Source organism: Xiphophorus hellerii, chromosome 22 (assembly GCF_003331165.1).
Source record: "Xiphophorus hellerii strain 12219 chromosome 22, Xiphophorus_hellerii-4.1, whole genome shotgun sequence".
Lineage (NCBI taxonomy): Eukaryota > Metazoa > Chordata > Actinopteri > Cyprinodontiformes > Poeciliidae > Xiphophorus > Xiphophorus hellerii.
In genome coordinates this window covers 2,690,652-2,705,145 of record NC_045693.1, presented here as the reverse complement: position 1 = coordinate 2,705,145, position 14,494 = coordinate 2,690,652, and the positions used below count along the sequence as shown (strand labels likewise).

Sequence of the window (14,494 nt, the reverse complement as noted above, 5' to 3'; positions counted from 1 at the left end):
ACAGAAAAGGACAGACAGAAAAATCTAAGAAGTTGTGCCGTGTTATTTTCTTTGGTTCCTGAGCAACTTACAGATTGTTTTTAATGTTTTACCAATCATAATGTTTTCCCACCTAATTACCTGCAAAGTTCCAACATTTTATTGGAATCATATTTTTTGAAAACCTAGCAACCATAAATACAGATAAATTCAGGTTGTCTGTAATTTTAGTCATAAATGAGTTAACCCACTAATATTAAAAGGATTGAAAAGCAGCTGTTCAAATTTCCCACCAACTCATCAGATCTCACTGACTGCACCACACAAATAAGAACAGTGGATTTTTAAGGTACTGCACTCAGATACGTCAAGATTATACTAATTATAGAGGACATTATATTTTAATCACATTCAGCGATAAATGGTTTCGGGTATAGCGAGATGTAAATATATTGGAATCCAGTTGTGAACATTACAGTTTTCAGTTTTTGTGCAGCTTTTTTCTCATCCTTTGCATCGTCTGCATACACCTGGCAGCTTACGCTTGATTAGCAACATTCTGCTGAATCATTAATAAATTAGCTAAAAAGCAATGGTCCCAACACTAACCCCTGTGGTACACCATAGTAATCACTTAGTGCATGTTCTGTAACATAACACACTTCATCTCTCAGGAAATATATGACTTAATCCAGTTAATTTCTCTTAAAAAAGTAAATATGTAAGTATTTTGTTTGTAGCATGGAATGGCTGATGATGTTGGAACATTTCCAGAGATCATTACAAGTAGAACTGACAGAACCTTATGTATTCCAGGAAAAGCACATCTCTGTTTCACATAGAGTTAACATGAAGTAACAGTAGGCGACACGGTGGACTCAACGCGGCTGATTAGCCTGCCTTTGAGGGAAAGCCTTTTCTATTCTCCCTCTGATGGATTTTCACACTGCAGTAGCTTTTATCACGGCTCTGTTGTGTTCAGTTGTGCTCCCCTCTGGGTATACAGCTTAAGGTAACACTGGCTTTCACAGCTTTCTGTTTACACCACATAGAGGGACAAATTTAATAACAAATATATCATAAACAAAAGCCATAAAGCCCCCAGCGAGGATCTCTTCCATCTGCAAACTTTACATATTGTTGTTGCTCTGAATGGGTAAATTGCTGCTTCTAAAACACAGCCTGCTCCTTCCTGTCTGTCTCTTTTTTAGGATGATTACAATTATTTCCCAGCAGGAAAGTTTTACACACATGCTGTGTAACTTATTACTTCTACAGACTCTACTAATGGAACTGCAATCAACATTTTTCCCATTTTAATTATGCAAACAAAATAAATCTTCTGTTCTCCAACTGATGCATTACTGTCTGCCTTTCAGCCTCATTTCAGTAAAAACCCAGGTATTAACAAACACATTTTTAACTTTGGCATCTTAAAAGATGCTTTGGATTAATTTAAGCAACAGCACTTGGACCTCAGTCAAACTGAAAATCATCATTTCTGCAAAGGTTTGACTGGAATAAAAAGACAAGGCTTTTAACAGCAACGTTGGCACTAATGTGACACATAATTCATAATATTAAAAGACTTTTAGACAAAAATGATTTTCATTTTTATTTTATTAGAGTGATCAGCCATGAAAAGGTGAAAATATTTTGTAAGGACTAAAAAAAACAAAGATATTCAGTGTTATTTGTTCCTGTTTTATTTCTTTATGGATAAAACATACATATTTATTGTGCTTAATCACATTCATATTATGTCATTTTATATCTTACATGTAAAAATTAAATGTGACATCCATTCAAATCCAGTTCTACACTCTGAAAATGTGGTTTTGGAAAATCTCTCTGCTATAAATCGTGAAACCCAAACATTTCAATGGAACCCCTAGAATATCTTGTGAAGCTCATACATAATGCATTGGACTGAACTTAATTAGTGCTTCTCTAGTCAACGCTTTAACAATCAGAGTCTCATTTTTATTCACCCAGTAAATTGTCACAAATGCTTATCCATTCATTCTGACGTTGAACTCGCAACAGGTTAATTACCAGAAAACACAGCCGCCCGCTTCATAACAGACTTTAACCTCCACCGTCGACTCCTGGACAAACCTACCCTCTTCATGAACTTTGATGAAATGGGCTACTTATTTTTCATTTCACATTCGTACTTTGTCTTGTGATTGTTGTTGCTCGACATGTATTTCTCCAAAAACTTTCAAAAGGGGAATATAATTTAAAACGAACATTCCTACAACTGCCTTATGTGTCTGCTTTTAACATCTCACAAAAACTCGAGTTTTTATGAAGTAACATAGTTTAACCCATGTTACCAATGTCAACATCAGTATACTGTTTAGAAATATAAATATACAGGTCATGTGCCAAGAATATAGTGTAATAGCATGTAAACACATGTGTTCACAGGTGCAATTAGTAATATTTGAAAGAAATGTGGAAAACATTTTACATGTAAAGTGTTCTTCTAAGTGGGTGTTGGACATAGACATTACATTGTGTAGTAAACACAGGTTTTACATGTGGAAATTATTTTGGATAATTTTTTATGGTTTAATAAAATGTGAGACACATTGAAAATATTCCACTTGTAAAATTGTTTCTGACAGATTTGACATGTAAAAATTATAGTGTAATAACTTGATAATATCTTCTACATGTCAAATAATTCCCCACATTTCACATTTGAAAAGTTTTATCAGGCAACTACATGGGAAACAAAACAATATTTCAACATGTGAATAAACACTTTACATGGGATTAACTTTCAAATGTGGAAACTGTCACATGAGAAACATTTCACCACTTTTCACATGCAGAAATGATCATGTGTAATAATATGTAACACATGGAGAAACCTTCTACATGTGAAATATTTTTCTGCATGTTTTGCACTTTTAAATACGTCCAGTTGTGTAAAATACAATTTTTGGATGACGTTGCTCTGTCTCTGCTGCTCCAATCACATAACATAAAATGGCACCAATATACATTATAAATAAACTCGTACACCCCATGCAGTCCAACAACAGCCATGTAAAAATGATCTGCCTGCTACTGATACCTTGGGGGAGTGTGTGTCTCAAACTAATTAGGATGTGGGCTGGATGTGAGATAAGCCTTCCAGGCTGACAGGTGGATCATTGCTGCATGTAATGACCTGAAAGCTGAGGTTGGGGTCTGAGCTGACTTTATCTGTCTGCGCTCCGTTTCCCTGCATTAGTCCCCAGGGACCAAAATAACTCTTTCAACCACTGATGCCTGAACATGACAGTGATGACAGAAAAAAGTTGGATAATTTCATGAAGCATGCGGCGTGTCGTTAGCAGGATAGGATTTAATGCATGTCCTTCCAGAGAATGCAACACAGCTGAGCTGAATCAGAAACATAAGGCTTTGTAGCAACATCTTGACATGTAGCTATCAGCAGACCAACCAGTAGTTTTTTCACAACCGGATGTGCAGAACTATTCATATTTCCAGTCTCATGTCGAGCTGACTTCTCACAGCGAGAGCAGCTCTGCGATTGGGTGAAAAATACTAAGAGGAAAAACAAGAAATTCTATACAACAATCACTTTGGAGAGAACTAAAGGAGATTCATCCTATTTAGCCAATTGTTTGTTTTACACGATTAGATTTACTGAGAGGAGAGCAACTGTTAATGGTGACGGACATGTTGAAGTTTGGGATAACTGGAGTCGATTCCCTCTTCCTGCTGAACTCACACAGTTTATCCTCACAGTGACCTGCACAGCTAGTCCTTAAGCTTGAGGCTGGAGTATTGTATATTTTGGTTATTTTTTATGTACATAATTTATTTATAAAATTAAAACTACTTTAATTTAACTAAACATTTAACTTATCGTGTATTTTAGACATTTTTTGGTTTTTGGTATGGTAAACCACTTCTGAACATTTTTCTTTTGAAATTAATTTTACATATATTCTTCTTTCGTATATGAATTATTGAAAGTTATGATAAAAAACAAATTCAGTTTTAAAAATCAAAAGGCTGTGCTTTCAAACTATTTTATCCCGTTTGGCTTTGTTTATAAATTGTGAATTTATTCAGTTATTGATTCCAGTTTCTCTTTGCTTAATATCACATTTAGTAACAATGAAGTTATTGAAAAGAAAAAAGTTACAGCTGCCTCCACTTTTTTTGAATTGTGCTCTTTGTGATGAAATATTGAAAGACATTTACAAAATGTTTGCTTTCAGCTTTGTTAAGGTTTTTGTAACTCGTAATGGTCGTATTAATTTCCATATCAGAAATCTGGAAATATTGTAAAATCTGTAAGAAAGAAACAAAGGAGAATGAAGGCACAAAGTTTCTGCAAGCAAGATAATTTTATCTGCATAGCATACAACAAGGCAATTCAAAGGGCTTTACACGATTAGGAGGAAATAAAACAACAAACAATCTAAAAACATTACATTGTATTAGCAAGGAAAGGGAAAACATGACATGCTGAATAGTGGGCTACTCTTTATCAGGCTCCAGTGGTTATTAATCAAAGTCAGCTCTAAATGGGTATTTAGCCTTGATTTAGAGGAACTCAGTATTTCTGCAGCTTTCTGGTTGTTTGATCCATTTTAGTGAAACCGAAACTGAAAGCTGCGTCTCCATGTTCAGTTCTGATTCTGGGTTTGCAGAATAGACCTGAGTGGTCCAGAGTGGTCTGCAGGTATTTTAAGCATTTTCAGCTTATATGTTTATTATGTATGAAAAGTCAGCAAAGTTTAACATCTCCTTGTCAAACTGTTGTCCACTGAGAAACACCTTGATGCTGATGTAACCAGGTAGTTCCATTTAAAAACTAGAAGACACCACAAAATCTCCCCATAGTTCAAGATCACACAACAAGAGTAAGTTGTTATAATTTTAGTTTATTTTAATTGATGTGTTTCAAAAAAAGGAGGGCAGCTTCTATAGTCAAAGGCTAGATTCTTAAAAAAATACCATAAATAATTGCCTTTTATTCATAAATGTTTGAACATTTTCTGACTTTTAAACTTGCCAAGAAACTACAAAGGAAATAAATTCACACATTCATCAACATGCTGTCTGATGTTTGCATTATTGAGGAAGAAAACTCATTAGATCACCATATTCAGCATATTCAAAGCCTTTTGTTTTTAAAGCCCTTGGAGTTGTCTTGGAGCTCTTTTTAAAGGAGAGGAGGGTATTGAACTGTTTTAGATGATAGTGACAAAAGACCTTGTTAAAATGACAAAGAACAAGGTTGTGTCAGACAGACCACCGAGAGGCCACGGAGGGACGGAGGGATGGAGAAAGCAGCAGAATACTAATTTGTTCTTTCACACCCAGTGTGGGAAAAGGCAGCAGGGGATGTCAGGTAAAATCCCGAGCTTTTTCTTGGATAGCACAAAAGTAAAAATTAAAATAAAATAAGACACCCTTTCTGTGTGGTACTGAATCCAACCAGAGCACAGATAATATCTGAAAGGTCTTTCTTTGTTTTAGAAGCTAAAAACCAAACCATTACATGGTAATAACTAAACTCTGCTGTGTTGTTTGCAGGTTTACAGAGTTCTTGGAGCCCTTTGAGAGAGTTATCCAGCCGGAGGAGCTTTGGCTCTACAGGAATCCTCTGGTTGAGTCAGACCACATTCCTAAAAGGGTTATGTTTGTAAGTACATTACACATCTCAAAAGAAATAATATTCCTTCTCTGAATGTTTAGATATAACTATAATTGTTTTGATGATTGGATATTATGACACTCAGCATCTATTTATCATTGGTGCTCAGAGAGTGACTTTCATTTCAAGAGTTTATGTGTTTGTTTACAACATGCAGTCAGGGAACTATCCCCATGGCAGTTATCTTTCTTTTAATTGGTAATGAAAGTATTTTTAGAGTTTTTAAAAACCCAGATCAGGCCCAGCGGCTGGGATCTTCAGAGACACATAGAGACAATTACAAAGTCAGTCTTCTACCACCTGAAGAACAGGACAGACCGTCTGACATCTCAATGTAAATACTCAAAATGGCAGCAGGTCAAATGCATGATGGTTCAAAGTTTCAATCTTTTATTCAGACACATTTCACAGATAAAGATGCAGTTGCATCTTCAAGTGTTTTGCTTTCCAGGATTTTCTTGTCTTTATCTCTGTCTCCAGTGTTACTGCTCATGCTGGAGAAAATCATCCCCACATCATGACACTGCCACCGCCATGTTTCATGACTGTAATGGTGTGTTAAGAGACAGACAGACAGAACATTTATCCAGTAGTTCAAAAGTGCAATAAGAATTGTAGTGCACTGAGTTATTTTTCCAGAAACCAGCAGTTTGTAGGCCTAAAAGTTAGTATTTTGATTCTGGGCAAGTTTGACCATTTTCATTCAAAGATTCTTCCACCTGAGCTGAAGAGCTCTGCAGCTCCTCCAAAGGCGTCAGTGGCCTCCTGACTGCTGCTTTGATTAATGCTATAATTTATGAGGCTTATAAAAACCCATCCCAGAGTTTTACAAACAAGATAGACTTCCAATTGTTACACCAGCTTCTTTGTGTGCTCAAGTCTAGTTTTCTGCCAAACATTGTGGCATGAAATGTTTAGTTTCAGTCAGACACTCCATTTTCCCCAGTGAAGTGAATTTGTAACAGCTGGCAAAAATGCCTACAGGCAACAAGACGCTGTGTGTTTTCAGTTTTGTGGAGTCTAAAGGTTTTCTGCCTCTATTCAAGTCAAAATGTCTATTTAAATGTGATGTTGGATATTTCAGCTCCTGTGAAGGGACTGTCTGGTTGCACTGGATTTAAACTGATATTGTGCTAAACTAAAACCAACATAATTTAAAACAACCATCCAACTGCTTATTTATCTCACTTCATTGTGAACTGTTTGAATTTGAGGGACTGGCTCTTCGATCCCTGAACTCCTCACTCATCACTCACATGACGTGTTTAAACTGCTGAGGAGTCGGTGACAGGAAGTCATTTCAAGCAGACATATGACAGCTTAGTATATAAAATATGTTCTACATTAAAAAAGGATGTTTAGCAGTTAGAATCTAGTATTTGCATGTTTTTACCATGTTTGGAAGCGTTTCTGCCAGACCAACCAGTGTCACATGAGTAAAGAGGTCAAAGCATAATTACAATCTGTTTGGTGGAGCTCAAAGTGACTAATTACCAGATAGACTTGATGGGTAATTTTGTAAGCATTTCAAAGTGCATTAGTCATTTATAGTTCTGGAAGCCAGTCAAGAAACATGAATGCCAAATTCTGCAAGCTGACAATTGATCTGGAGAGCTCAATGGGCCTCAACGCAAACGGTTTAACTCTGCTCTATTATTCTGTTTCCCTTTGAGCCTTAAAGGAATATTGACAGTTTTTATTAGCTGGGGTATCAATAAATCTTTGAGAAAGACATTTCTATCAATCGGGAATTGAAAGAAAGTCCCTTATCCCCCAGCTACGTGTCTTCTGGGAAAATTATCTGTTCTGTCAGACATTTTCTAGTACTTCCACTCTGACAGCAGCCCTGAAGGTCTGGAGAAGTTATCTAGCTGTTGCTACGAGTGCATGAATAAGATTTACATGATGCTACAGTACGGCTCACTGTGACCTTTATTAGAATGAATGCTGTAGAAGCCGGAGGGCAGCTCCAAGTGTCACTCCTGCATATTCCAAGTGTGAGAAGTGGCAGGAGGTTTTTTGTTTAATCCCGTAAATCTGGTATATATGCAACACTGCAGGAATATTTTAGCCATTATGTTGCTTTTAAACATTGTAAACAATTTGTGAATATAGAAATCCTAATATTTCTGCTAAACACATAATGATCTCTACCACTGGAAACATCTGGATTACTAATGAGATTTCACAACAACTAGATAATTGCTGCTTCACTAATGGATTTATTAAACTTACATTTAGCTATAAGGTCACATGGTTTCAAATAAACACCGACTGTATTTTACAAGTTTCAAATAAAGATTTACTATGATGGGATTTTTTTTTTTCATACGCTCTAAAGGTCGAAGCAACCCAATTAAAGAGGCTGTTAAAGGGAGGGTATAAAATAATAACCTATAGTTGCCTGCATGTGTCAGGGCAGTTTTTCTCCACAAAAAGATTCCTTCACCTCCTCCTACTACTACTGATAATAATACCACAACAGCATATTTCTACAGTGACATCATCTGACATCAAAGTAGACAAGCCATACTGATGGAGGAGGAACTTTGGATTATTTGCGTGGGTGTGTGTGTGTGTGTGTGTGTTGTGTTGAGTGGGTGCCTGGGTGTACATTTGCTACCTGGAGGGGAAAAGTTGGTAGAATGGTGCAAAGGGTAGAAAGCTTGCAACACAAATCACAGGTAGACACTGTAAGCTGGGTGTTTTACTCCCATTTCCTCCAAAAGCCAGTTATATGTACATGAGGAAAACATGTAAACTTCATCGTTCATCATAGTTGCTGTACTTGCTTGTAATTTCCGCCACACAATGTAGTTTCTGTGTTAAAGCCATGAAGATTTGGAGAATCCTATCTCTAAATCAGTTGTTGCTTAGGGCAGAAATATAAAACAATTTCATCCTGGATTTAATTAATACATTCTGTGGCAACAGTTATTACCTCTGAGCAGAGAGAACTCAAATCTCCGATCAAATTAGATAGAAACTCTCTGAGTACTGGTTGGAAGACCCAGTGGACAATCAAATAAGTTGTTGGGCTTTTCAGTTTGACAGGTTCAGGTCACAAGTTAATGCAGGAGTGTTTTTGTGTTTAACAGATCCCCTGGAACTCTAATATCACAGTAATTATTACCATTTTGTTGCTGTGTCTTATTTCCTTACAGGCAATTTCCTTCCTTACCCCACTGGCAGTGATATTCGTGGTGAAGATAATTCAGAGAACGGACAAGACGGAGATCAAGGAGGCTTGTTTAGGTGCGAGAAAATCTACCCTTCAGTTCTCCTATTTAAAGTGCTGAAAATGTTTTTCTTTTTGACAATTGCATGACAAGAAAATGTTTTTCCTAAATGCATTTCCTGATTTGGCCTGTAATAGTAACAGCATATTTATTATAAAAAAGTTTCTGCCCACGCTATATTCGATTTTTTATGCTTGGGCAATGAACAAATTTTGTTAGAATTTCTTTCAGCTCAATATCTTTTTTCTTCCTCTGCCTGAAGCAATTTAGCCAAATATAAGGAGTTCATTAGGCTTAATGGTACTGATCTTTAACCTCTATGACCTCTTGTGCCTCTTAATATGCCACCATGAATATTGTTCTTAATCATGTATTTACTTATTAATTTAAAGCAACTTGTTTCATTCTCTATCAGGACCCAGTGGTTTCACACACACATTTTTTCCTACTTTCCCTTGAGGTCGAGTGCCTGAAAAAGGCATCGGCGCTGCAAGCCATTAAGAAAGTTTAACACAAATCCAATTAAAGAGAGACACAGTGATGAATCAGGTGGAAAGCGAGTGGCTCAGTGCAGCAGAGATTACATTGCAGTGGAGAATTTAACGAGCCCCTCACCGCCTGCAGAGAAGGATTTCTGCAAACCAGTTTAGAAAACAGTGGAACTCAAGAGAACAAAGAATTAAAGGAAGGAAAACTATTCTGCATTTTATGACGGATGTCAGACAGTTCTGAGGATGGCATTAAGAACCTGTCTCTATTATGAGTCAGAAAAATATTCAATTAATTGTTCAGATTGGTGTAAAGTTGTTTATTTTTAAAACACTGACAGAGAAATTAATTTTTCATGTCAGACGCTTTCACATTGCAGTTCCAAATGCATCGCTTTGGAAAGCATCCCCCAGGGCTCTCTACTTCAGAAACGCAAATAAGATTACAGGACATAATTAGGTTTAAATAGATTATGCTTGGTAAGTTTATGCTCTTTTTTTTTTTTTTTTTGATATATGGGCATATATTGTGTGGCACATTGCTTTCTGCCACGCTCCGTATTCTACTTCGGGGTAGAAAGAAAAATGTTTTGAAAAGTCGTCTAATAATCTTTTATCGTTCCAGAAGTCACGCCGCTTAATTACGCAATTATCTCTGAGTCAGAATATAATGGAGCCATCTGAGGGTCATATTTCCCACCAGACTACTCACTGAGAATGAGTCAAAGATGATTCCGGAGCGCTTGCTTTAATCATGATTATAAAGTTAAAACACTGTTTTTCATCCTCGTAATGTGATATCACAGAGCATGCAGCGATATTATCATTCTGTTTATGTGGGGGAGAATTTGTGGTCTTTCCATGTTTGTACTCATTTGTCAATTCTACAACTTTATTTTAAAACCTTTTGCCAGGATCTGTGTTTTTCTGTGTTTATTTCGAGTTTTCTGTGTCTCTGTGTCTCCGTGTTGTCCTGTCTCCCCTTGATTAGTTCCCAGGTGTTTCTCGTTCCCTGATTACCTCCTGTGTATTTAGTGTCACCTGTGTCTCTGTGTCTTTGTCAGGTCGTCGTCTCAGTTTGGCGTCTGTCCTGTGTGCGCGTGTTTGTTTCCGTCTTCTATGTCCCAGTTGCTACCGATGTTGAGCCCTGGCTTCCGCTCTGTCGTGCTGCCTGGTCTTGTGGACTAATTTTGGTCTGATCATCATTAAAAACCATCATTCACACGTCTACCTGGATTCTCAGTGTCTGCCTCACCACTTCACTCCACCACCTCATGACACCTTTCTTGACTTACATATTTTTCTCTCCATAGTGAGAGGCTTTAATAGTACACTGATCATGCATAACATTATGACCACTCATTATAGTACCTGTTAGTGGGCAACATCAGGCATTTTCCCTCTTTTTTTTTTTTTTTTTTTTTTTGGATAGATCAGGAAAAATTGAGCAGTGTAAGGATTTCAGAAGTTTTCCAGGTTTGAAATTGTGACGGCTGAATGACTGGATCAGAACATTTCCCCAATGCAACTCTTGTGGGATGTAGCAAGTCTAAAGAAGTCAAAGTCAAACAATAGTGAACAGACAGCCAAGGGTTACTGGTGCTGCTGCGTTTAGTCTGATCCAACAGACGAGCCACTGGAGCTAAAAATGTAGGAAAAGTTCATGTTACTTCTGATTGGAAGGTGTCAAAATGGACATTACACCTTACTTTTGTGTAGCTATGGGGTTGCATAGCAGCAGATCAGTCAAGTTGGGCATGTTGACCACTTTCCATTGCTAAAAAACAGCAATGGAAACATGAAAATAAGAACTGGAGAACAGCCGATGGATGACAGTGGTCTGGTCTGATCAGTCATGTTTCCATAAGGATGCCCAGATATGTGCAGGTGTCTTAGGGAACATGTGGCAGAAGGATGTACAATCAAAACATTGCAAGTCAGCCAATTCAGGTTGATGCTTTGGGAAATGTTCTGCTGGAAAAACTGGACTCCGGCCATCCATGAGGATAATTTTACATGTACCACCTACTTAATCCTTAGAGACAATGTCCATCTTCACATTGAGCAATTGTTGATCACTGTTGCCTTTTCATTATATTAAAACACAGAGAGCAAAATGGTTTGAGTTGCTAGAGGTGCAAAAAAAAAATGAACTTGAATGGAACTTGTCTTGTAATTCCCCAAATCTCAATCCAGTTGACCAGCTGTGGGACACACTGAGCTAAAATGTCCAAAGAGTGGAAGCCTCTCCTCAAAACCTACCGACTTTAAACAATCTGCTGCAAAAACCTTTATGCCAGATACCATTGTGCATCTTCATGGGGAACCATTCAGTCCTGGAAGCACTGATGAACCAGATAGAAGGGAGGACATAGGATGTGATCAATGCATTAGTTCCCAAAAGTATTCCCACTGCGTGATTTTAAAATATATTGCCACTCCAGCCTGAGGCATCCTGATCAAATACCTGGAACAGATTATCTGACTCCTACATTCAAAAACTCTCCACTGAGCTCAGCACAGATGAGATGAACGGAGTCAAAGTAACAGGAGTGAGAAACCTGACGAGACTCAACTGCTGTGAATGTTGGAGAAAAGCAAAGTGAATCCTGAATGCTGCTGAGAAGAATAGCAAACCCTCATCATCCTCACCTGTAGACTGACTGAAAGTACCCAACAGCATGAAAATGTTTCCACTGTTAATTAGATGCTTCAGTCAAATTGTAAATATTATTATGATTGCAAAGACAATGACAAAATATGAAAAGTAAAAAATGGCCTGCTATGGACTAATGAGGAAAATATGTCAAAATTGCTGACATAGAATATTAATTTTTTCATTTTAACAAAGCATGGATGGATGGACTGACTCAGTAGACTCAAAGGCAACTGAACACAATCTGAATGTGACACAGATCATTTTCTCAAACAGATTAATGTAGTTTGAATACATTGTGATGATGAATGCAGCAGATATTCGAATGTCTGGCTTCATGAACGGCCCAATTACTGCAGCTTCTCTTCATCTCTGTTATTTGCAGACAGTTATAAAAAGCTTTGGAACCATGAAACAATTTAGGAGGATTCATATTTAGTTTAAAACTATTCAACTACTGCATGGTTTTCAGCCACCAGGATAAAACCAAACTCACAGACTGTCAAACAGTTTTAGGAACGCTCACATAACCAGCATGGCAAAAAACGGTTCCAATAACGTCCGCAGCATTGCAACCATAAAATAAACTGTTTTGTCAGGTTAATTATAACTACTATTGGTTTTGTTCAGCAAAAGTCCCCAATGCATTATTGTGCAATAGGAGTAACAGAAGGCTGGATATTTGTAAAGTCAATTTAAAAAGAGAGAACATCAGCAGAACTCACTTAAAATAAATATCAATTAACTCTTGGATTTACTCAGAGGCTCAGAGACGTCTGACCTGGATGAACTTAGTCCCACTGAGGTCCACTGGGAGTCACCTGTAGGGGCAGGTACTCTCCTCTAATTATGAGACCCGCTGGTCTCCTTCATAGATAATTAAGTGAACATTCAGTTTCAGTGCAACTTTGACCTATTGACCAACATTACATTTCCTCTCTCCCATCACAATGAGCCATTTAATTCTTTCACAGTCAGATTTTGCCTGTGGCCATCCACTTCTTCAGGGAAATCCCCTCGATGTTTTCTCTCTTTTAAGCTGCATGAATTGTAATATTAGGAAGAACGTAGAGCAGGACTTTAATGCTTTAATGCCTAACTGGCCTTAAAATCCATGTTTAAAATGTTGTTTAAAATAGGACACTCTTGCAACAATAAGTAAAATTTCAAAGTGCATCTAATTTGACCTGCTACTTCATAGTAACTTTAATTTTTTGGACTTCTACTCCTACTTTGTAATTTGCCATCCTCTAAATGTTTGAGCTGCAATAAGAGTTTTGTAACTTTTCAGATGTTCCATCCAACATGTATTTATTGTAATGCAAATATTAACAGAATAATAAAGAATAAAATCAGCATGAATTCAATCACATCTCCAATAAGCAATGGAAAAAAAGCACAGCTTATGTAATTCCACCCCTTCATTATTAACCCAAAATAATTTATCTTCCTAGACCTACTTTTACAGAAATGGTCACACTTGCTGTTGTTAAATGTAATAATTTTACATTTTAAATATCATGAAATCAACAGTGTATAGTTTCTCACTGCTTTTTCATTTTGACATTGTGTTTATTTAATACGAACGTCTCAGAGTTTAGTAGAGTGTACTTTCTACTAAAGGCACTCAGGCATTAGTTAACTTTACTTCCAACTAATTCGGAGTGACAAGATTCAGGGTCGTCTGCCTTCGATGGGATCTGTTGCGCAGAGGGACAGAAATACTTTGAACATCAAGAAGATAAACATTCTGGGCAAGAGAACAAAGTGTTTTTTTAAATAACAGAGTTATTTTTAATATCAGATTTCATGATCTGATGAGAACTGCACAGAAACCTATGTTAGATTTGATGCAGTGGCCTAAAAATGTTGATGCAAACAGGTGAGAAAGTTTGTGCAGAGCTATATGGGGTGAAGATCACACACATCACACACAGAGTGATAAACCAATAGAGGGAATCTGACACCACAGAAGTCTCAACAAAGCAAAGCTGCTTTTCTTGTGATAATGAGTCAATGCATCTCCTTTTCACAAGGTATCGACTTTTTGTTTTCTTTAAACAAGATGAATGAATTTGTTATCTCAGGGAGCACACTTTGTTTCTTCAACAATATCAGACAATTTTGGAGAACAGATGGGTGTTTGGTTAATTAGATTTCAACTGACAATATCTGTCTGAATGCTGGAGGAGATTCATAACTGAACATGAAAACAGGGCATAAATGTGATGCTTTTATAGAAGCAGGTGGATTATTAGTGCTGGCTATAACCATTAAGAGGAAATAATTTTGTTTACTCATTAAATTTCCCTCAGTTATTACCAGTGAAGCAAGCTGTTTATGCCAAGACAAAAAAACCCTAAATAATCTGTTATGACAAAGTTTGATTTATTTTTTCAGGGAAAAAAACAGCCATAAAAATAATAAAACTCACCATTTT

At 37.0% G+C, this 14,494-nt stretch overlaps 1 protein-coding gene across 1 annotated transcript in view; it reads left to right on the top strand.

Moving 5' to 3' along the window:
- The window catches only part of plpp4 (phospholipid phosphatase 4), a 64,695-nt gene that overhangs the window by 20,796 nt on the left and 29,405 nt on the right, over positions 1–14,494 (top strand). Inside the window, exons 2-3 of the mRNA XM_032553787.1 lie at positions 5,551–5,659; positions 8,836–8,926. Of these exons, the coding sequence (XP_032409678.1) occupies positions 5,551–5,659; positions 8,836–8,926 (200 nt within the window). The remainder of the gene's footprint in view (positions 1–5,550; positions 5,660–8,835; positions 8,927–14,494) is intronic.